A 25,777-nucleotide genomic window follows, 5' to 3' on the forward strand; every position below is an offset into this window, starting at 1 on the left:
TATAACAAAGGCTTACAATGTCTACAATCACCTGGTTACCCACAGTAAGTATAAAGTTGGATGACAACTATACTTTTTTCAATAGATGGTACAATATAACATTTTCACTTAATAGCCTACTTTCTTCACTCTAAATGACAAACTAGTCAGTGTATACAAACTTTTGCAAAATCATAAATACAAAAATCATAATGATAGTTTCAAACAATATATTGAATGGGAGTTACACTCTTCAAACAAAATAAGTTACGATTTCTAGGTTAAAACATAGTAAAGTACTTCAGAACAGTATTACTATGGTATACATATTGCTTTAAGAATTTTTCTTTGTATATTAACAACTGATCTCTCAGGCCATGAAAGAGTTATCTTCACTTCATTCTTGCTAACAGACATGGCATCTTTCAAGACATGCATTCCTTTATGTATGGAACCTAAAACTTTGTATCGTTTTTTCTTAAACTGAGCAACTGTTAGCAGTTTTTTTGTCTCATCAGTCAATATTAAAGAAACTTAATTCTCCTCCTTTTGTATCTGATAGCAAGAAATGTTCTTTTCACTTTCCATCTGTTCTTTAACTCAATCTTTGAACAAACAATGAGAAGAAAGTATCATTGGTTATCATTTTTAGTACTAAAAACACAAAGACAAAAGACTGACTCTCAAGGTCATGGAGATAAACAGGATAACAACTATGACTGAGTGTAATAAGTGAAATGTCAGGGATAGGAGTGCTGGGCTGGCTCAGTCATGGAGCATGCAACTCTTGATCTCGAGGTTGTGGGTTCAAGCCCCATATTAGATGTAGCGATTACTTAAATATAAAATTAAAAAAAAAAAAAAAAAGTCAATCCAGGCTATTTGGGGATAGGTATTTGCACAGAGTAGGGAGAAGATCAAAGATGACTTCCTAAAAGAAATGGGAGATACAAGCTGAATTTTCAAGGATGAATATGGTCATTTAATAAAAATAGATGGCATTCCAGGCTGAAAGACAATGAAGTACAGGAAAAGGGCCTGAGTCTTTAGTCATTTACCTCTAAAGTCAATTCATCAGGGGCCCGAGCAGTGTACCTCTTGATAACATGGGCAGCACCAACAGCAGGAGTGTTAATGGATGATTCCTCATGAACTAGAAGATGATTTCCCTTATTATCAATCTATAACAAAGAAAATAAACTATGAGATGGTTAAAGACATGGGACTTGCAAAAGTTTCTTTGACTATTCATAAAAAGCATTCAATTTGATTTTGAGAAACCACACCTGAAGAATCTTTAAAAAACTACTATTATATATTGAGTACTTAGTGTATACTAGTCATTGTACTGTGCACAGAACATGATTTAATTTAATCCTCATAACTCTAAAAGATACTTAACACCATTATCATCATTTAAAGATGAAGGTGCTAAAGCTAAAAGAGGTTATATAAATCATGAGAAATTAAATAATTTGTCCAAGATCACACAGCCAAAAATGGAAGAGCCAGTATCTTAATGCAGGTTGGCTCTAAGTTCCACATTCTATTTTCCATCCTGTCTTCCAATTTCTACTGAGAGGACAGATTAATATAATTTTACATATGCAAATTAAGGAGAAATACCTAGCATATTTTCTGGATACTGTAATATGCAATACTTAATCTTAAATTGGACTCTTCAAAAGGTGAATTATCTCTTGCTCATAAATAATTGAAAAATATTTTCAATTACTAAGTCAATTAAATACACACACACACATATATACACACACACACACTATATATATATATATATATATATATATGTTAATACATTAAATACAATGTATTTAATACACACACACACATATATACACACACACACTATATATATATATATATATATATATATATATATATATATGTTAATACATTAAATACCAAAGTAAGAGGTGCCATTGCAATTTACAAGATATATTTAAATTAGTTTACTGGATTCTCAAAGAAAGATAGATCTGAGATAAAAAATCCTTAATGTATCACTTTATCTTTCCAAAAAATAAGAATAAACTCCCTTTCTTGGATTCCTGAAACTCAATAGCTATCAAAATTAAATTAATATTAAATTTCTGAAGTAGACAGTTTAAAAATAAATTTTGATATGAGGTGAATTAGATAATACCTCCATCCAAGTAAGGGCAGGTCCACAATTGATCTTGTTGCCGGCGATTGCTGAAAGGCGGGACAGGTAAGCCATAAGCATCTGAGTGACAGACTAAAGGGAAAGAAAAGATTCAGTGGTAACTCAAAGTCAAGATACAGCACTCTGTTAAAGTAACTGGTATAAATTGGTTTCTGGGGGCAAAAAATCTGCAGATTTTTAGGCATTTTAATAGTTATAGGGGATTCTTCACAGAGGCTCAAGAGTTCCATTAAGTGAAACCACAGGCACTTACACAGAAATCCCCTGTCTTGTAAAGAACTTGAACTGCTATCTCCTTGTCATCAGGGGTCATACTAGTTTATAGCTTCTAACCTTGTTGCTGTCTTTAATTTTATACTGAAAATATAAAAAAGATAATTATAGCAGACACAGACGTACTTGGCCTTTTCTGCCCAACCTCCTCCTGGCTACCTTGAAACTCTCCGGGACCTGCTGTAATCTTCCATGCATGCAGCTGTGACAGGACAGCCACATTCATGTGCAATTGCACACCATGGGTCCGTGGAATGGTCCAGGACCAATTAGCTGGCCTAACAAGAGTTATGGTAAGAATTAGGAATTATGATACAAAATTTCAACTCATTCTGGTGGCTGTCTTAAAAAGAGAGAATAAAAACCTGGGAACTTTTCTTGGTGGCCATGTCCTGAGACAGCCTGAGAAAGAAAAATGTGACAAGTAGGTGGAGATGGGAAACGGAGATGGACTTCCAAGGTTCCCTATGATACAAAAGAATCTGTGACTTTAAGATGTTCCTGAGACCCTGCTGCTGTGTCAGTTCTTACAAGACTGAGGAGATCTCTACTTTGTCCTACCTTCTTAACTGCCTTGGAATTAATTAGAAATTTGAAAGGGCTTCCCCTTGGGATGTGAAAAGTACCTGCACTCTTTTCAAGCATCCAACGCGCCTGCTGAGGAGTCTAATGTCAAAACAATTCTTATTTTTTTAAGAAAGCGTTTTGCTCTCCAAAATCTTTCTGGGTTTTCTGTTTTGGCATTTTGAAATTTCACTATAGTGTCTCTAAATGCATATCTTTCCAGTCATCATACTTAGCACTTACTGGGCCCATCTGATCTGAAACATGACTTTTTTTTTTAGTTTTAGGGAATTTCTTATATTAATTTTTAATTACTTCCATCTACTGTATCCTCATAGAACTCCTAAAAAAAGGAAGTAGGAACTTCAGGATCTATTCTCTGTGATTTCCATTATTCTCCCCCAACTTTTCATCCTTCTCTCTGTTCTGGAGCTATATTCTTAAAAAATTTGCTCTCCCAGCTCACTAATGCTCTCTTCATCTGTGTCCATGTTGCACACAGTCCAACTATTCAGGTTTGTGATGACTAAAATGAACTTAAATAAGCACATGTTCATTTCTAAGATCTCTGATTTTTTTATTTTTATACAACTCTGCTCTCATTCCACGGCTGATCACCTTACTTTCTCTCTGAGGACAGCCTTGTTTGCTCTTTTCAGTTATTTTATTTATTTAGCTTATACAATCAAGACTTCTAGTTTGTCTTCTTCAATCCTCTTATACATGTTTTTTCTACTGTATTTGCTCATCTCCATAAATCTTACCCCACCCACTCCCAAAGATTCCTCACAATTTTGATGGTTGTTCTTTTCTGATGTTTTAAAGAATCTCTTCTCATTTAAATTTTTAAAATTTTTTTTTCTCTTTTTACTAGAAGTATGGCAGGAGTGGAGGTAAGGGCACAGATAACGGCATGTCATCATAAACTACGCCTTTCTCTAATTATTAGTGAGGTCAACATTTTTCCGTATTTTTGCTTCCATATTTTTTGTTCCCTTTAAAGAATGGTCTGCTCATATAGGTAGTGTGTTTATATATTATGAATTTTTTTATAGAATTACACTCCAAACCTACTTTTTTTTTTTTTAAGATTTTATTTATTTGACATACAGAAATCACAAGCAAGCAGAGAGGCAGAGAGAGAGAGAGGAAGGGAAGCAGGCTCTCCGCTGAGCAGAGAGCCTGATGTGGGGCTTGATCCCAGGACCCTGAGATCATGACCTGAGCCGAAGGCAGAGGCTTTCATCCATTGAGCTACCCAGGCCTACTTTTATTCTAAACATTCTTTAGAGCATTACTAATTTTTTTATTATGAAATAATTAAATTATCCCAGGAATCATCCTGATTGTTCAATATAAGCCTTTATTTAGTATACACACAAAACTTTCTACTAATTTATATACAGTGATTACTGCTGCAAGTACTAAATGCTTACCTCTGGACTGTCCTTCAGGGCATCAGAACGGGGAAGCTCTGAGAGTTGGGAGAATCGTCGGTCATAAATACACAAATGGAGATGTTTATCAAGTACCCGAAAATCTTCATAACTTCTTTTAACAATCCAACTTTTGCCCTATGGTAAGAAAGAAAAGAAGCTTTTCTACAATGACTTTATATTCAGGATATTTTACATTTGCTGATGAAAAGCTCATCAACTTCATAGTAAATAGGTAAGTAGTTAAAGATTTATTTACTTATTTAAGAGAGAGAAAGAAACCACATGAGCAGGGGTCAGGAGGAGGAAGAGGGAGAGAATCCTCAAGCAGACTTCCTGCTGAGCATGGAGCCTAATGTGAATGCCAGGCTGGACCCCACAACCCACGACATCATGACCTGAGCCAAAACCAAGAGTCAGACACTCAACCAACTGAGCCACCCAGGTGCCCAGGTAAACAGGTAAACTCTGAAACACCCTAGTGAGTTATAGTACATTAAAATGTCAGTAAGGGAAAATAAGATAAAACTCTCCACTGACCATCTTTCTACTGCTGGCTGTAGAAAGTCCACTGGCTCTCTTTGGGAGTAATAACTGCTAGACGGTAAGACAGCATGTGACCTTAAACCCACAGAAAGAACCATAAAATAATTTTGGATGGGAGAATATTATCAAAAATTAAAGAAAAATAAAACGAAGTTATTGATAGTTATCACCAACATTTTCTAAGACTAAGACTAGAAAATCAAAACCACTGAAGTCCTAGTCAATATGCATTGGATATGGATGTATTATCTAGAACTCATTATACCTCCCAACAATCACAGGCTTTCTTCCTCTCCTTGCCCAATCTCGCAAGCTCATCAAAAATGAAAATCCAGGGGCACCTGGGTGGCTCAGTGGGTTAAAGCCTCTGCCTTCAGCTCAGGTCATGATCCCAGGGTCCTGGGATCAAGCCCCACGTCGGGATCTCTGCTCAGTGGGGAGCCTGCTTCCTCCTCTCTCTCTCTGCCTGCCTCTCTGCCTACTTGTGATCTCTGCCTGTCAGGTGAATGGATAAAATCTTTAAAAAAAGAAAAAAAAAATGAAAATCCACTCACAGAGCATATTTACTACATTCTACCTTCTAATTTTCTCTTGACTCTATTACTTTTTATAACCCAAGCTTTAGTAGGGATGAACATCTTCTCTTACTGCTAATACTCTCTACCTTTGATCTCCCCTGCTCCCTCCCCACCAGTACAAAACAAAAAGCTTATCAGGTAAACATTATCACAATTCCTTCAAAAACTCCCATGGTCAGCACTAATGAGCAGGTCCCAAGTGCACACCCATTTAGTTTTGCAACTGAACCTAATTTTATACAGAGGCATTCACCTCATAAAAAATCTGGAAGGAGTACAGGAAATACCCATCAATCAGAGCAACCATCTCAGAACTGAAGAAATGCAGTGTAGCTCTTCTCCATTTGCCCCAACCTAAAGGGGCAGAAACAGAAGGCATCACTTCCCAGGAGAGAGACATATTGAATTCAAACCACAGGTATGTTAAAACTAACATGATAAACTTGTATTGTCCTACTCTGGACTGTAATTCTATACTGCATGGGTGAAGAACAATACTAATTCCCTGTCTGAGAGGGTTTACTAGAATGAAATAAGAAAATACATGTGGCAGAGACTTTTAACAAACAGTGTCCTGGTCACTGTTCTCAGAAATACTAGTTCCATGAGGCTGAAATAGCTGAAATGGGATTCAGTTAATTCTGATGATCAGCCTGAAATGGGAGCCACAGGATAAAGGATAAAGGATAAAGTCCAAACATATCTGCACATATCACGGCTTTCATCCTCTGAGCTCTATCTAAATTTATATGCTGATCTCAGTCATCACTCCTCCATGTCCTTTCTTTGCTTGCAGTTATGCTCAATTACTTGCATTTATTCAGTTTGAGATGTTTGCTCCCTTTCTTGCCTCCCTGATCTTTACGTGTTGTTTCTTCTGCTATGAAAAGTCATTCTTTTACTCTTTGCTGAAGTAAGTTCCTCTGTTTTCTCAGTTCTACCACTGCCTTTGAACCCAAAGATTTCCTAAATACCACAGGGGGTTAAATACTTGTTCCTTTGGATGACAAAAAAGAAAAAAAGAAAGAAAGAAACAACAAAGGTAGAAAAAAAAATAAAAACAGGTTATAGTTGCAATTATTTTCTCTTTCATACACCTTTTTAAAATTATGGGATGCTTCAAATATCAGAAACGTACATCAAAAAATTTATCACATACTTAATCTATCACAGAGATTAAACAGATACTGACTTTTTTGTTTCATACTCTGGATATATTTTAGAAGAACCAATTATCATAGATACAAGGTCCCATTCTTTTGTGTTCCTCTTCTAAAGGTGAGAACAGGAGTACATGTGCATTTTATAATGCATAGATGCATTTTATACCTTTAGTATACAGCAAGTATTCAGTGCATTGTCCAAAACAAGTGACAAAATTTTATTTCCTTCTCTATGGATCTAATCACAAATTAAGTAATTCACTCAAAATTTCAGATAGGTTATGTGAGAGAGTATCAGTTAAAATACATGTCAAATAAGAATAATTCAATTATATTATCATCTGGACAAGAAGGTTTTACTGCCATGACCCACAGTATTTTAAATTTATCCACTCCATCTTCTGATTGGGTTTGGCCCAAAGTGTTTTTAAAAAAGTGCATATGACTACTTTAGGTACAGCACTACAAAGTCTAATTTGCCCGAGTAATTATCATAGCACGCTATTTACCTTATTTACATTACCTGCACAGATTCTGAAAATAAACAGATTTACCTCTTGACATAAAGAAAGAGCTAAGAAATTGATGTTAGGATCAGAATGTCCCCACTGTGAGTCCTGGCTGTTTAAGAATTTAATGAAGTAAATTAATGTAAAGTGATTAGTAGAGTACCAGGTAACAGAAATGGCTCAGTACATGGTGGTTATTTCTATTCTTTATTGACTTAGAGAACTTGTTCTGGGCCAAACATAGTAAAATTAGAAAACAGAGTTTCTAAACAATTCCCCACAGTATTCAGCAGAACAAATGACTGGTCACCAAAAGTGCAGAAACTCAAAGGAAACAACACCATTACTGATTACCTTTAAGTACATCAGGGTTTCAACTAGGGAAGTAATGTATCTTTAGAGGTCACAGGTTATTTTCCATACTGGCTGAATTACCAGTTCCAGCTATTAATTTTTTGCTTAAAAGAAGTAAGAAAGAAGTTGGTAGGGCTTTCTTACTTAAGACTTCTTCCTACAATACATTTAAAATGTATTTTTAAAAGAGGATTTTGTGCTTTACATTTGTTCTGCAAGGTCAGCTTTTTAGTTCCTCTGGCTCTGTCTTATCAAGCACCAATAAAAATAAGAAGCCCAATGAAAACAATTGTGATTCAGTCGTATTTCAGAAATGATCTTATTGTCAGTTTAAAAGTAAATCAGACTTCCAATTTCTTTTCCAGTATATAAAGAGCTTAGAGATGGCCCCTTTTGTCCTAACAAATAAAAATCTGAACAAGTAAAAAGCTGTCCTAACAAGTAACAAACTGAAAAATCAGTAACTCTTCATAGATCCATGAGAGAAATGAGGTGACAGGGCAAACTGCTCTTCCCAGAACTGGAGAGACATAGAAGTCCAGAAAAAAAGAAAGAGCTAAACTCAATTATCTACAGTTCTAGCTTTAAAAAAAAAAACCAGAAAATTAAACCGAAGCAAACAGACTAAATTAAAAAAATTACAGTAGAAATCAATAAACTTGAAAACAGGAAATCAACAGAGAAAATTAACAAAACCAAAAGCTGATTCTTTGGTAAGATTGATAAAATCAACAAACCCCTAGCGAGCTAAGTAAAAGAAAAAGAGAAAACACAAATTACTAATATCAGGAATGAAAGAGAGAACATCACAACAGATATGAACATTAAAAGGATAATAAACACTATAAATAACTTCTATGCTCATATATGTTAACCTAGATGAAACTAACCCAGATCCTCAAAAGACACAATCTGACAAAATTTACACAAAAAGAAATGGACAATCTGAATAAGGCCTATATCTAGTTAAAATACTGAATCAATAATTAATAAGCTTCCAAAAGAGAAAGCTCCAGGCCAAGATTCACAATGTTTGAATTATAACAAATATAACAAATATTTAAGAAATAAATACTTAAGAAAGAAATTATACTAATTCCCTAGACTCTCTTTCAGAAGATTGAAACAGAGGGAATACTTCCCAATTCATTCTATAAGGCTAGAATTAACAAGCTACCAAAACAAGACAAAGACATTACAAAAAAAGGAAAACTACAGAACACATCTCTCAAGAACACTGATGAAAAAAAATCAACATTATTAGCTAATTGAATCCAACAACATGGAAAATAATTATATACAAAAATCAAGTGGAATCTATCACAGGTATGCATGTAAAGCTGGTTCAAAATTCAAAATTAGTTAATGAAATTAATCTAATCAATAAGCTAAAGAAGTAAAAACACATGACCACATTGGCAAATGTACAAAAAGTGTTTGCAAACATCCAACACTCAATCAATGTAAAAATTCTCAGTAAACTAAGGTTAGTGGGATACTTCCTCAACTTGATAAAGACTGTCTATAAAATCTACAGTGGGTATCATATGTAATAGTGAGAAACCTGAAGCTTTCCAAATTAGATCAGGAACAAGGTAAGGATGTCCCCTCTCTCCACTGCTTTTCTACCCTCTACTGGAATTCCTAGCTAATGCATTAAGGCAAGAAAAGGAAATAGAAGATATACAAATGGACAAGGAAGAAATTAAACAGCCTTTGCACACAGAAGACATATCATTTGGGTATACACTACAAAATAATTATCTAAAATCCTTCTGGAACTACTAAGTGATTATACCAAAAAGCAGAATACAAAGTTAATATCCAGTCAACTGCTTTCCTAGGCGCCAAAATGAATAAGCTCAATTTGAAATTAAAAACACAATAGCATTTATATCAGCACCCTCCAAAAAAAGAAAAAGTTAAGTCTAAGTCTAAGTCTAAAAAACTATGTACAAGATCTATATGAAGAAAAGTATAAGTCTCTGGTAGAAGTAAACAAAGGACTAAAATATTTGAGAGCTATACCATGTTCAAGGATAAGAAATCTCAATATTGTCAAGATGTCTATTCTGCCCAACTTGATCAGGATTCACAGTGCTATGCCAATCAAAACCAAAGCAAGTTATTTTTGTTAATATCAACAAACTGTTTCTAAAGTTTGTATAAAGAGGCAAAAGACCAAAAATAGCTACCACAATATTGACAGAGAAGAACAAAGTTGGAAGAATGACACTAAGTGATTTCAAGACTTATCTGAAAACTACAATAACCAAAACAGTATGGTATGGGCAAAAAAAAATAAAAACACCAATGTAACAAAATAGAGAGCCCAGAAATACCTAAATATCATCAACCAAACTTAGACAAAAGAGAAAAGGCAATAAAATAGATAAAAAGCTTTTTCAAAAACTAGTGTTGAAAAAATCAACAGGGAAAAAATATAAATATAGCCTTATAGCTTTCACAAAATCACTCAAAATGGATCACAGACCTTAATGTAAAATGCAAACAATAAAACTCAGAAAGTAACATGGGAGAATACAGGGATGATCTTGGGTTTGGTGAGAGACTTTTTAGGAAACAACACTAGAGGCACAATCCATGAAAGAATTGATGAGCTGACTGTCGATGAAATAAAAATTTTCTGCTGTGTCAAGACACCATCAAGAAAATGAAAAAACAAGTAATAGACTTGAGTGAAAATCTTGACAAAAGATTTTTCTGGTAAAGGACTATTATCCCGAATATACAAAGAACTCTTAAAAATCAACAATAAGAAAACAACTGATTTAAAAATGGTCCAAAGACCTTAACAGAGACCTCACCAAAAAGATACATAAATGACCATTAAGTATATGAAAAGATGTTCCATATCACATGTTATCAGGGAAATGCAAACTAAGATGAGATACTACTGCACACCTATCAGAATGGCAAAAATCCAGAACTAGTAAAACCAAATGCTCACAAAGATGTGAAGCAACAGGATATTTATTTCATTGCTAGTAGGAATACAAAATGGTAAACCCACTTTGGAAGACAGTATGTCAGTTTCTTATGAAACTAAACATACCTTACCATAGGTTCCAGCAACTAGACTCCTTGGTTTATCAAGTAAGCTAAAAGTTATGTCCACACAAAAGCCTGCATGTGAATGTTTATAGCAACTTTATGCATGCTGAAATTTACAAGCAATCAAGATGTCCTTCAGCTGGTGGATGTAATGTGGTAGTGTATGTAAACTGTGGTAGATCCAAGCAATGGAATATTATCCAGCACTAAGAAGAAAAAAACCATGAGAAGACATGGAGGAAACTTGAATGCATATTACTAAGTGAAAGCCAAGCTGGAAAGGCTATATACTGTAATAATTCAAACTATACGACATTTTGAAAAAAGACAAAACTACAGAGACAATAAAAATATCTGTGGTTACCACTGGTTAGGGAGAAGTGAAAGATAAATACAGCACAGAGAATTTTTAGGGCAATGAAACTATTTTGTATGATACCATATGGTGGGTATATATTATTATAAATCTGTCCAAACCCACAGAATGTACAACACGATGACTAAACCCTTGGTGACAAAGATATGTAGTATCAATTGTAACAAAGATACCAGGTTGGGGGGAAAGATGTCCATAGTGAACAAGGTTGAGCATATGTGGGGATAAGAGGTATACAGGAACCTTGAACTTTTCACTAAAGTGTTCTGTGAACCTAAAACTATTCTAAAAAATATACTAATTTTTAAAAAGTAGTCATGTTTTCTTCTTTCTAAGAAGTTTACTCAAGGAAATAAATAACCACCAACCACAAAAATGCAAAAGAACCTAGAAAAGTAAGTGGTGGTATGGTGGGGGACTGGATGTCAAAATTCAGTCAAAATTATACAACAGTGAACTGATTTCTTTCGATTTTTTAAAAATGTTCTTATCCCAGTAAAATCTTTTCTTTTAAACAGATTATCATTCACAAAATTAAAACCTCAATATAGTTTGCAAATCATCTAAAACTTTTAAATTCACTGAGAAAATTCTAAATATAGTAAAATACCTCCCATTTTAGCAGATACGAAAGAACCTGAAATTTCATATGCAAAAATTTCAGATGCAGTTTAATCATCAAATTTCCAAATAAACTGAATAAAATACAATTGACCCTTGAACAACATGGGGCACTGACCTCGATGCACAGTCAAAAATCCACATATTGGGGCACCTGGGTGGCTCAGTGGATTAAGCCTCTGCCTTTGGCTCAGGTCATGATCTCAGGGTCCTGGGATCATATTGGGCTCTCTGCTCAGCAGGGAGTCTGCTTCCCTTCCTCTCTCTCTGCCTGCCTCTCTGCCTACTTGTGATCTGTCTGTCAAATAAACAAATAAAATCTTTTTTTTTAAAAAAAAATCTACATATTAAGTTTTGCTCCTCCAAAACATAACTTCTAATAGTCTACTCTGGAAGCCACGGAATAACAGAAAAAGCCAAAAAGCATATTTTATATGTTATATTATATACTATATTCTTTTTTTTTTTTTTACTGTATTCTTAAAGTAAGGTAGAAGAAAGAAGTGTTATTAAGAAAATCTTAAGGAAGAGAAGATACATTTACAGGAATACACTGTATTTATTAAAAAAAAAAAAATCTAGGGGTGCCTGGGTGGCTCAGTGGGTTAAAGCCTCTGCCTTCGGCTCAGGTCATGATCCCAGGGTCCTGGGATTGAGCCCTGCAATGGGCTCTCTGCTCAGCAGGGAGCCTGCTTCCCCCCTCTCTCTCTCTGCCTGCCTGTCTGCCTACTTGTGATCTCTGTCAAATAAATAAAATCTTTTTTAAAAAAAAAACTATGTGTAAGTGGAATCATGCTACTTAGACTGGTGTTGTTCAAGGATCAACTACAAATGATCAGAATATTTTAGAAATTTACTTCTTTTATAAATAAAACACAAACAATTAAAAAAAAAACTCATTATGTGTATCTGCCTAAATTTTTAAACTTCTAATTTACTGCTAACTTCTAACCTTAATAGTTATTACTATCAAGTAATTTTTGTTATCCAACCAGTAACAAGATATCAACAATTCTTGATAAGGCTAAAAAAGGATGAGAGAAAAAGAAATCACTAATGTACAGAGGAACAAATTTCTAAGACAAAAATGTGTTCTTCTTCCTCTCATTACTGAGGACCTACACAGTATGAGAACTGGAGTAAGCATTAGAAATGCCAGAGAACCATCAAACCTCTGATTTCTCAAAATTTATTTCTACTGAGAAAAGTAAGTGTTACTGAAGTAGCACTGAAATGGAATGTTACACACTAGTTTCAGGGGCACAACACAGTGCTTCAACAATTATAAGCATTACAAAATGCTTACCACAGTAAGTGTAGTTACCATCTGTCATCGTGCAATATTACTACACTCTATGATTTATGTATTTTGTAACTCCCTTTACCTATTTTGCCCATCTCACCAACCACCTCCCCTTTGTCAAACATCAGTTTGTTCTCTATAATTGAGTCTATTTCTGTTTTGTTTGTTTTGCTTTTTAGAATCCACATATAAGTGAAGCCATATGGTATCTGTCCTTCTCTGTCTGACTTATTTCACTCAGCATAATACCCTCTAGTTCCTTCCATGTTGCCACAAGTAGCAAGCGCTCCTTCTTTTTTACGGGTGGATAATATTCCACTGTGTATATATATGCCATAACTTCACCTGTTCATCTATTAATAGCTGCCTAGGGTTGATTCCATAGCTTGGCTATTGTAAATAATGCTGTAATAAAAATAGAAGGGCATGTATCTTTTTGAACAAATACTTTTTAAAGTAAATAAATACATAAGTAAAATAATTATAACTTCATTCTGTGAGGAGATTAAACAAGAACCTACCTCAGGGAAGGCAGTCAGGAAAAGCCCTTCTGAGGAGGTGGTATCTAAACTCTAACCTAAAAACTGAGAAGGCACCAGACACAGCCAGTGCAGTGTGAACGGAGTTACAAGATGAGCAATATTCAACATTTTATAGTAGGAAAGGACTTAGTCAAACTGAATGAAAGTCAGCGTGACCAGAACAAAGAAATGAGCAGACTGTCGTGACAGGATGCAGAAGAGGTAGGCAAGATCCAGATCAGGTGGGACTTCCACAGGACTTGGTTAGCAGTTTGGGTTCAGCTCTAAATACAGTGAAAATTTATTGAAGAGTGTTAACCATGAAGATAACATTTTCAATTTACATTTTACATCACTCCAGCAGTTTAAAGGGTTCTAAATGATTATAGGATACAAACACAAATACTAATCACAACATCCCAAAAAGATACAGCACCTTGGGCTAGTTTGGTAATAATATAAATGGAAAAAGACAAATTCTAGATATATTTGCTGTTCTTTCTGAGAAGAACAGTCCTCACCCATGTCCATGGAAGTCCCTTTATCATGGAAAAGTTAACTGAAAAAGAATAAATTCTCTCTTTAATGGTATGATGACGTTCAGTAAAAAAAAGAATGATCTGAAAAGAAAATGAACTGATTTAACCTCAGCAGGGCTTTATCCTAGATATAGGACTTTACATAAGTTACTTAACATCTATTAGCAACAGTTTGCTCACCTATAAAATGAAAACAGTAACACATTTCACAAAAGAGTTACAAGGTTGGGATGTTTAACAAAATCTATCTATATATTTTGTTCATACACAGATGTTCTACAAATGTGATTAGACAACCCCACCCCTCAATAACGGCATTTTCTAAGTAGACTAAATGGAGGAGATATTTAATACCAAGGAATGCATTTCTGATGGTGGAATTTCAAGCAGGAGATATTTTGAGGCAGGAAAGCATTCCCCTAAAGCCAACTGTTTACCCCACCTACCAGGACATAAAGGAGCTTTCAGAGTACAGTAAATATTTATGAAAAACTTGATCCTCAGAAAAAATAGACTATTATATAATGATGAATTCTCATTAAAATACAAAGGTAGTTAATACAATCCAAACACAATAAACCATTCATTTCAACCGGTCTAAAGCTTACAATGAAACAACAACAACAAAAATAGGACTTTATTAAGCAGCAATTTCTTACACTAACAAAACTGTACTTACAGAAAGCAAAGATCATAAAGGATTTTCCTTAGGACACATGTTAAAATAAATTCTGTAACAGCTAGGTTTAAATTTGCTATTTTAAAATCAACACTTAAAAGCTAATGTTTGCTTACTTGCTAAAGAATAAAACAATAGAACACTGAGTGGCAGGGAGACTCATTACCATTGACATTATACTTTTAATGATTTATTCTAAGTAATAGGGCTCAATTAGTGTGAGGGTTTCTCTCTTTTTGAACTTTTAAAAATTACTGAATATTCAACACTTGAGACAGTAAAAGTTTTTCTAGTATCTTCTTTGACATGAGACCAGATCTCCTAGAATTATTATTAATATTTATTAAATTCAAACTAAATACATTATGCTTTCTGAAAAGTAAGGAATAGGCAGAGAAAAAATCAGTATGATTTTTAGAAAAGATAAAGTATTACCATTCAGATCAATATCAAGACACAGGAGTGTTTTTTCATCCACACCGGCCAATCTGTTTATTCTACATAATACTCTTTTTCAGTTTGTGTACTTGAAAAAGAGAATTTAAAAAAAAATGGAAGGAACATTTAAAAAATAATATTCTTACACTGGTAAGACACTTTATTCTAGATCATGATTAGTATGAAAGGCAGGGCACTGGGAGCTTGGGCAAGGCATTAAAGATCTATTTTTCAAAGCATTTGAGTCACTTTTTTTTTTCCAAGATTTTATTTATTTGAGAGAGAGAGAGAGAAAAGGAGCACAAGCCGGGAGGGAGGCAAAGGGAGAGGGAGAAGGGGACTCCCTGCCGAACAGGGAACCCAATGTGGGACTTGATCCCAGGATGCTGGGATCACGACCTGAGCCAAAGGCAGATGCTTAACCAAATGAGTTACTTAGGCGCCCCCTGAGTCATTTTCAGAATGGTTAATATTCACCTGAGACACAGCAATGTGGTTAAATGAGACTGTATGACAGTTATCTGTTCCACTGCTTCAGGCCCATGCTATACCAGCTTATAATATTGTAACTATCACTCAGACTACATCATAGCCTGGGATCATAACCACTTGGCCTGGACTACCTCCCACAGGGATTCTTGAGGCTTCCACTTAAAGAGCCTCTAAAGACTTCCCCAACCTGAGAAAGAAAACAGACATCCAAGTCCAGGAAGTCAAGGAAGCCCCAAACAAGACAAACCCAGAGATAACCACACCAAGACATATTGAGAATTTAAATAGCAAAAATTAAAGATAAAGAGAGAATCTTCAAAGCAATAAGAGAAAAGCCAGTAGTGTGTATAGAGACTACCCATAAGACTATCAGCTGAGTTTTCAGCACCAAGCTTTCAGGCCAGAAAGAAGTGGCATGATATATTCAAACTGCTGAAAGGAAAAAACCTACAACTAAGAACTGTTTAAGTTTTCATACAGAATTGAAGGAGATATAAAGTTTCCCAGACAAGCAAAATTTTAAAAAGTTCACCACTAACCTGGCATTACAAGAAATGTTCAAAGTATTTCTTTAAGCATAAAGGAAAGGGCCATAACTAAAAGTCAGAAAATTTTGGAAGAAAAAATATCACTGGTAAAAGCTAACATATATAAAGATGGTGGATCGATCACTTATAAAGCTAGTACGAAGGTTAAAAGACAGATTTAGTAAAATGAACAATATCTACAGTAATTAGTAAAGGGATACACTAAGTAAAAAGATAGAAAATATGAAGTTAAATACATAAAACAAGATGTGGGGAGTAAAAATGTAGTACTTCTTAAATGTGTTTCAATCTAAGGGACCACCAGGTTAAAATGGACTTCTATATACAAAGAGTGTTACATACGAACTTCATGTTAAAGACAAAACAAAAAACTACAATAGATACACTAAAAATAAATAGAAAGGAATCCAAACATAACACTAAGAAGTCAAGTTACAAAGTAAGAGAATAAAAGAAATACAAAACAATTAGAAAACAATTAACAAAAAGGCAATGAATACAAAATTATCCACAATTGTTTTAAATGTAAATGGACTAAATGCTCCAGTGAAAAGACAATGGCTAACTAAATGGATAAAAATGTAAGACCCATCTATATGCTGCCTACAAGAGAGTCACTTCAGACATAAAGACACATACAGGCTGAAAATGAAAAGAAGAAAAATAATACCCCATGTAAATGTAGCAAAAAGAAAGCTGGTACAGCAATACTTGTATCAGACAAAATACTTTAAAACAAAGACTATGGCAAGAGACAAAGAGAAGTATTACATAATGGCTGAGATAAATCCAACAAGATAATGTAACAACTGTAAATAGCAGACCAAAAACAAGAAACTGACAGTAACACAATAACAGTAGGGAACTTTAATATCCCATTTACATTGATGGATACAGTGTCTAGACAGAAAATCAATAAGGAAACAATGACTTTAAACAACACATCAGACCAGATGGGCTTGACATACATATACACAGAAAACTATCAAAACAGCACAACACACATTCTTTTCAAGTGCACATGGAACATTTTTCGGAACATATCATGTTAGGCCATAAAACAAATTTAAAGTAAGTGTTAAAAGACTGAAATCATATCAAGCACCTTTTCCCATCATGATCGTATGGAATTAGAAATCAATTCCAAGGCAAAAATTAGAAAAAACACAATCATTTGGAGGCTAAATAACCAACTGATCAGTGAAGAAATCAAAGAAGCAGTGAAAAAAATACCTGGAGAAAAATTAAAATGGAAACACAACTGTTTAAAATTTAAGGGAATAGCAAAAGCAGTTTTAAGAGGGAAGTTTAGACCAATATAGATAGGCCTACCTCAAGAAACAAGAAAAATCTCAGGGCACGTGGGTAGCTCAGTTGATTAAGTGTCTGCCTTTGGCTCAGGTTGTGATTGAGCCCTGTGCTGGACTCTGTGCCCCAGGGAGTCTGTTTCTCCCTCTCCTCCCCACTTGTGTTCTCTCTTGCCATCTCTATCTCTGTCTCTCAAATAAGTAAAATCTTTATATAAACAAGAAAAATCTCAAACAATTCAAACTTACTCCTATAGAAATTGGAAAAAGAAAAAGAAATAAAACCAAAGTTAGAAGACAGAAAATAATAAAGATCAAGCAGAAAGAGGAAATAAAAACTAAAAATATGAGAAAAGATCAATGAAACTAGGAGTTGGTTCCTTGAGAAGATAAACAAAATTTGTAAACTTTTAGCCAGGGATGCCTGGCTGGCTCAGTTGGTGGAGCCTGTAACTCTTTATCTCAGCGTTTTAAGTTTGAGCCCCATACTGGGTATAAAGATTACTTAAAAGATAAAACAAAAAGAAAAACAAAACAAAACAAAAGCAGACTAATCAAGAAAAAAAGAGGCAGTCTCAGCTTGCTACTTCTCCACCATCTTGGCTCCTCTTCAAGAAAAAAAGAGGGAAGTCAAGTAAATAATCAGAAATGAAAAAAATTACAACTTACAATCCAGAAATACAAAAAATTATTAGACTACTACAATTAGTTAGACAAGTTAGACAAACTACAAAAAATGGATAAATTCCTACAAACATAAAATCTTCCAACACTTCATCAAGAAGAAACAGAATATTTAAACAGACCAATTACGAGTAATGAAATTCAATCAGTAATGGAAAAATTCCCAAGAAACGGAAGTCCATGGCCAGATGGCTTCACAGATGAATTTGAAAAAAAAAAACCATAAAGAAGACCGAATACCTAGCCTTCTCAGCCTGTTCCAAAAAATGGAAGAGGAAGGAATGTTTCCAAGTTCATTCTATGACTCTAGCATTACTGTGATACCAAAACTAGACAAAGACGCTGTAAAGAAAGAAAATTACAGACCAATATCCCTAAAGAATGTAAATGCAAAAATCCTCAACAAAATATTACACAACCAAATTCAACAGCACATTATAAGGATCATACGCCACAATCAAGTGGGATTTGACAGGGATACAAAGATGTTTCAATAGCCACAAATCAATCAATATGATATACTACATTAACAAAATAAATAAAAAACCATATGACCATTTCAATAGATGCAGGAAATGCATTTGATAAAATTTAACATCCATTCACGATAAAAACTCTCAAAAAAGTGGCAACAGAGGGAGCATACCTCAACATAATAAAGGTCATATATAACACTACTACAGATAACATCGTACTCAATGGTGAAAAGCTGAAGGCTGTTGCTTTAAGATCAGTGACGAATCACGAATGCAGTCTCAACCCTTTTATTCAACCAAGTACTGGAAGCCTTTGTCATAGCAATCAGAAAAGAAAAAGAAATAAGAGGAATTTTAATTGCTAAGGAAGAAGTCAAACTGTCATTATCTGCTGCTAACATGCTGCAAATATTTGTAACACTATACATAGGCAACCCTAAGGGCTCCACTGGAAGAAAAACTATTAGAAATAATGGATGAATTCAGTAAAGTTGCAGATATAACATTAATATAAGAAATCGGTTTCATTTCTATATACTAATAACAAACTAGCAGAAAGAGAAATTAAGAAAACAATCCCATTTGCAATTGCATCAAGAATAGTAAAATACCCATGCATAAATTTAATCAAGGAGGTGAAACAGCTCTACTCTGAAAACCAGAGGATATCAATAAAAGAAAGGAAAGAGGACATAAATAAATGTATAGATACACCATGCTCGTGCTTGGAAAATTTAATATTGTTTAAATGTCTATATTACCCAAAGAAATCTAGAGATTCAGTGCAATCCCTATCAAAATAGCAAGAGTATTTTTCATAGAACTAGAACGAAAATTCTAAAATCTGTATGCAACCACAAAACACCCAGCCAAATAACCTTGAAGAAAACCAAAGCTGGAGGTATCATGCATCTAGATTCTAAATGACACTTTCAAGCTATCGTAATCAGAACAGTATAGTACTGGCACGAAAAGAGACAGAACAGAGTAGAGAACCCAGAAATAAACCCATGTGTATATGGTCAATTAATCTATGACAAAGAGCCAAAAACACACATTGGGGAAAGACAGTTGATTTCATAAATGGAAGTATTCTAAAGAATACTGGACAGCTACATGCAAAAGAATGAATATGAACCACTTCCTTATACCATATACAAAAATACACTTAAAATAGATTCAAGACCTAAATGTAAGACCTGAAGCCATAAAACTTCTAAAAGAAAACACAGGCAATAATCACTCTGACATCAGTCTTAGCAATATTTTTTTGGATCTGTCTCCTCAGACAAGGGCAACAAAAACAAATATAAAAAATTGAGACTACAGCACATTAAAAAGCTTTTGCCCAGAGAATGAAACCATTAACAAAATGAAAAGACAACCTCCTAAACGGGAGAAGGTGTTTGTAAGTGATATGTCAGACAAGGGGTTAATATCCAAAACATATAGAGAATAGAGAATTCAAACAACCCAAGACATACACACAGAACAAAAATCTCATTTAAAAAACGGGTATGGGCACAGGACCTGAACAAACATTTTTCCAAAGAAGACATATAGATGGCCATGAGATGCATGAAAAAATGTTCAACATTGCTGATCACAGGGAAATGCAAATAAAAATCACATTAAGAGGTTACTCCCACCTGTCAGAATGGATAATATCAAAAAGACAAGAAATAATGGATAATACCAAAAAGACAAGAAAAGGAGTCCCCATGTACTGTTGGTGGGCATGTAAATTGGTGGAAACACTATTAAAAATAATATGGGGATTCCTCAAAAGTTTAAAAACAGAAATACCATATGATACAGCAATTCCTCAACGGGCTATTCACCCAAATAAGATGAAACACTAATTCAGAGAGCTATTGTATGCACCACTTCACTGAATCATCTTTACAATAAATGTGACATGAAAGTACTAAGTATCCACTGATGGATGAATGAATAAAGAAGTTATGGAATATAGGTGCATGGAGTATTACTCAGCCAGTAAAAAAGAATGGACTCTTGCCACTTATGACAACACAGATGGACTTAGAAGGTGTTATGCTAAGTGAAGTAAGTAAGACATAGAAAGACAAACACCTTATCATTTCATTTATATGTGGACTCTAAAAAACAAAACAAATAACAAACAAAACAGAAACAGACTCATAAATGCAAAGAACAAACTGATGGTTGCCAGAAGGGAGATATTTGGGGGATGCATGAAATAAGTGAGGGGGATTAAGAGGTACAATCTTCCAGTTATAAAATAAGTAAGTCACAGGGATATGAAGTACAACATAAAGAATAGTCAATAATAGAGTAATAATTATGTATGGTGAGAGATGGTGATCATTTTGTACTGTATGTAAATGTCAAACCACTCTGTTGGTATACCTATAACTCAATATAATATTGTATGTCAACTATACAGTAAATTAAGTAATTAACTAGTATTTACAGAGATTTTAGTAACATGGAAGAATGCTTTATAAATTAAAAATTGTGTAAGGTTATATATATACATATATATATGTGTGTGTGTATATATATATATATGCCTGTATTCAATTATAAAATACAACTATGTAAAACAAAGCAAAAACATGCAAAAATATAAACGGGCAATCTCAGGACAGTAGTTTCATGGCAACTTTCTTTTTTTTTCTCCACCTCCCATATTTTCCAAAATTTCTAGAAGTATTTTTATCCTAAAAACCCATAAACCCACACTTTTAAATCAGAAAAAAGATACATATATGTCTTCAAATATGTATATATGAATGGTACCTAGACTCTCTCCACTTATGTCATGCAAAGAAATTTGACTGTCACTCTCAATACATTTCTGTAATTCTTTATTAACATTTAGGATATGCTTACACATTTCAGAGTAGCTAATCAGTTATAAATCATATCAGAAAATGACAGAAGAATCGGGGGGAAAAAAAAAAAAAACACTAGACTGAGGTTCAAATCCTGGTCTTTCTCTTTAATTTTACGACCTTGGGGAAGTTATTAACATTCTTGAGTCTTAGATTCATCATCTATAAGATGAAAACTGGACTATTTACCTCACACAATTGTTGAAGGAATGAAATGTTGTACTGTGTGTCATAATATCTGTACACTAGACACATAATCGAAATGCCTACTGAATTTGGATCACTTCAGTATGAAAGACATGGTTTACATTTCTGAATTCACAATTTAACAAGAAATAAAAACCTAAAGGGCAGAGGCAAAAGCAAAATTAAAAGGTTCAAAAATAAGACCTAAAAGAATCAGCAGTACTTAACTTCAAAAAAAAAAAAACACAGTTGTTTAAATTGGCCATTTTCTAAGATTGAAGAACAAGAGAAGAGTAGGTTAAATAAAGAGAACTTCAAGGATACTTTAAAAATTAGAAATTAGTAAAAATATGCAATATATGAAAAAATATCAGCAGGTAATGGTGATCGTATCTTATCTGAAGACTAAGTAAGCTATCTCTTAAATCTGTTCTAGATTGTGAATTCCACTGAGATGCAGAAAAAACTGGCAATCAGATCTTTAGCAGTTCCTGCTAAGATTTCATATAAAGTTAGGAAAGTCACATCAGTAATTTGGGCCTCAATTTCCTCATTGGCAAAAAGAGAGGGCTTGATTATAAGTCTATATATTATTAGTTATTAAAAAAATATAGGATTCCAATTTAATATGATTTATGACCGACACATTTGGCAAGGAAACAGAAAATAAGCCATGGGGGTGCCTCAATGATCACTTATAGTACTGCAGAGAAGTGCAATGGCATTATTACATTGCAGTAAATTACTACTTTGATGTAATGAGTACTATACTGAGTAGTCTTAAATTTTTTAAGCAGATTGACAAGATACTTACAACCAGGAAACAGCCTAACTAGCTAGATCACTAATTCATGTAAGTATAATCAAGTGACAATTATACATTCTGACATATGGTTCCAAAATATCATGCTTACCTTTTGAAGGTCACCTAAAAAATAGCATAAATGTTTGTAATATTAGATTTTGCTTATGAGAATAAAACTATTTGCATTGTCAGTTCATATGGAAATTAATAGTGAGAAGAAAGATGCTAAAAGATGTTAGGTTATAGAGGGATTAATTAATTACATGTCAATAATGACATGTCAATCATGTACTGCAGATAAAGAAGATATCATTTATATTTATGTATGAGTAATGGTTCACCAAAATGTATGTGTTATTTTCACTTAAAAATTAAGTCACGATGGGGCACCTGTGGCTCAGTCAGTTAAGTGTCTGCCTTTGGTTGAGGTCATGATCCCAGGGTTCTGGGATCAAACCCCACACTGGGCTCCCAGCAGAGTAGGAAGCTTGCTTCTCCCTCACCCCCTATTTATGCTTTCTCTCTTCTCTGTGTAAAACAAAATTTTGAAAAAAAAATTAAGTCATGAAAAGAAGCATTTTATGAAATATGACACGACACTTAGTGATTCAGAGCTGCCTACTTCCTCAAAGGAACTGAGATGATACACAATAAAACATACATTAACAATATGAAACTTTGGCCATCTTATTTATAAAATATATAAATAAATATATATATATATAATTATATATAAATAAATAAAATATAAAACAAAATTTGTACACAAATTTATAAATAAGATGGCCAAAGTTTCATATTTGTATACAATTTCCAAATTGTATACAAATTTATAAATTTTCAATTTCCAATCTCATATTCTGACACCAATAAATAAAAGCACTTAATTCTGAAAAGTTTTCTTTAAAATCACTAACACTAGGAGCTGAGGTATTTCCCATATGAGATGACCATTAAACTTTTCAAGATTATGTAATTTTTAACTTCGGGTACAAGATTAACATTTGGGGGGGGCCCATAAATGCCCCTGACTCTTTCCCAAAGAGAACTAAAAACTTTGCACAAAAGAAAGCTTTTCTCAAAAAACAGTTACTTTACAATCACTAATCAAAACTACACGTAAGGCTTAATTATAGTGAAGTAAGAAAAAGGAACTAAACTACTTACGTGGTGGAGGAAATAGATGACTTCCTCCAAATCTCATTAAGAGAAGTCACGGTAATTATCCTCACAAATGTTCTAACACTAAGAGTCAAGAAACAGCATCTTCCTAAAACATGCACACATGTACACACACTATATCCACTACAGCAAAACTTCCTGCCTGGTAGGAAAGTGAGCATTTCAGGCAGAGACGTTTGCTCTTTTACTGTAAGAGGTGACCAGTAGGTGATTCATTTAATCTTATCATCAATAGAAGATGTATTTCCTTTACTCTTATAAAGAAGAGTTTTCATTTAAGTTTGTAAATTGAGTATCTGTAGGACTGATTCTATTAATTGTTTCAACCCTGAGCACATGCAGAATTGCCAATACGACTGGGAGAAAGAATAAAACGAAACATCTGTGTTGCCATAGTCACTGTTATTTGTCCACAAATGTCTAAAGCCTTAAAAGATTTCTAAAAATGCAGACAGAAGATATACAAGTTACAATACTAAACTGGGCATTCCATGTACTTTTGTAAGAAAACATTTGTCCCTTTTTTAAAGGATACCGTTTATTTTCTTAACCATGGTCATACACAGTCCAATTTCATTTCAATACCATACGAGTCTCTTTCTGTGAATTCTATGAGACACTGTAAAAAATGCATTCAAAGGAATCTACACATCCACAGAAATACCTGACAAGCGATGTGCACGAGGTAGACCAGCTCTTTAGATTCACAGCCGTTTTTCATTACTTCATTCTGTTCTTCTGAAAGTGAGAGCTATGTCAAAAGGGGGGGGGGGAGAGAAAGTCATGATTAATGAACACAAATAAACGAGGCATTCAGTAACACTTAAACCCTCACACCGACTCACTCTGAGATATGCCTTTCAATGGAACTCTGCTGCTTATGAAGATAAAACAAAGAATTCAGGATGTTTTCAAAAATATGTTTCTAAGTATTGGCTTCATACTTTAAAGTAGCACAACTGCATAACAGCAGTAAATAAAATATGTCCATTCAAGAGAAGGTCTTCACTCCCGAGTTTATTTAGCACATATGTGACAGGATGGCAGTGAGGGCACTGACAGGCAGCATGGGCAAAGTGGGTGAAAGACAGCTCGGACTCATGCCAGAGATTGGAAACTGGCTTCGCAGAGAACAGTCTGGGCCTGCAGACACGTGTTCCTTTAGACTTCTCATGCGTATCTGAACATCAGATTTTATTTTATTTTCACCTGAACCAGAAGCAAGAATTTAGAAACTGAGTCATTTCATATGAAAAATACAGATTTCTGGCTTCTACTAGAAAATCTGAAATATTAGACCCATATTCTCATCTGAGCAATAACCAGCTGGAACTGAAAAGTGACCAAACCCTTTAAATGAGGTATGTATTCTCCAAACACTTTGACCCCAGTGCCTAGGTTGAATGGTAACTGTCCATCATCATGCTGTTTGCTTTGTTATTTTTTCATGCACTACTCTCTTCTTGCATTTATATCAGACATCTGTCCCACCTAGGGATGTGAATTTGCCAACTCTGCTCTAGAGACAGAGCTCAGGCTCTAGAACCCTGAGTTCACAATTGTCACTAACTAGCTGTATAATACTGACATACCTACTCACTCTCCTTGGGAAAATGAGAATGATTAACAGTACCTATTCTCAAGTTTGTCAGTATCAAATGAGATAATGCACTTAAAGTGTTCACCAAGACGCCTACTACTCTTAAGTGCTTAATGTTACCATCATTATAGTTAGTATTATTAAAAAAAAAGATAAACACATATTTTCTATTTTGAGAGCAGAATGACAGAACTATTTTTAAAAACATTCTGGTATTAAGTAGAAGCTTACAAGATAATGATCATTCTCACACCAACCAAAATAAGCCAGATTAACTACAAAATTATACTTTTAAAAAAAGAATTAGATGAACTAAAAAGGGAAATGAACATTCATGAGACAGAAGAGACCCACGGACATGCTCAGGAGCCTGGTAAAGATGCAGAAGGAAAAAGAACCTGCATTAGACAGGGTAAGGAGAAACCAGCCAAATGCTCAAGACTGTGCATGGACTGAAGTAATGAACGAAAATTCCACAG

At 34.2% G+C, this 25,777-nt stretch overlaps 1 protein-coding gene across 3 annotated transcripts in view; it reads right to left on the reverse strand.

Annotated features, from left to right (window-relative positions):
* ARHGAP32 (Rho GTPase activating protein 32) overlaps positions 1-25,777 on the reverse strand; it is a 299,252-nt gene that overhangs the window by 94,148 nt on the left and 179,327 nt on the right. For all 3 annotated transcript variants that reach the window (XM_059184831.1, XM_059184839.1, XM_059184850.1), the window contains 4 exons: positions 24,363-24,449; positions 4,438-4,575; positions 2,144-2,236; positions 1,038-1,160 (listed from right to left, as the gene is read on the reverse strand). In XM_059184831.1, the coding sequence (XP_059040814.1) occupies positions 1,038-1,160; positions 2,144-2,236; positions 4,438-4,575; positions 24,363-24,449 (441 nt within the window). The remainder of the gene's footprint in view (positions 1-1,037; positions 1,161-2,143; positions 2,237-4,437; positions 4,576-24,362; positions 24,450-25,777) is intronic.

The sequence above is a fragment of the Mustela lutreola genome, chromosome 1 (assembly GCF_030435805.1).
Source record: "Mustela lutreola isolate mMusLut2 chromosome 1, mMusLut2.pri, whole genome shotgun sequence".
Taxonomy (NCBI): Eukaryota; Metazoa; Chordata; class Mammalia; order Carnivora; family Mustelidae; genus Mustela; species Mustela lutreola.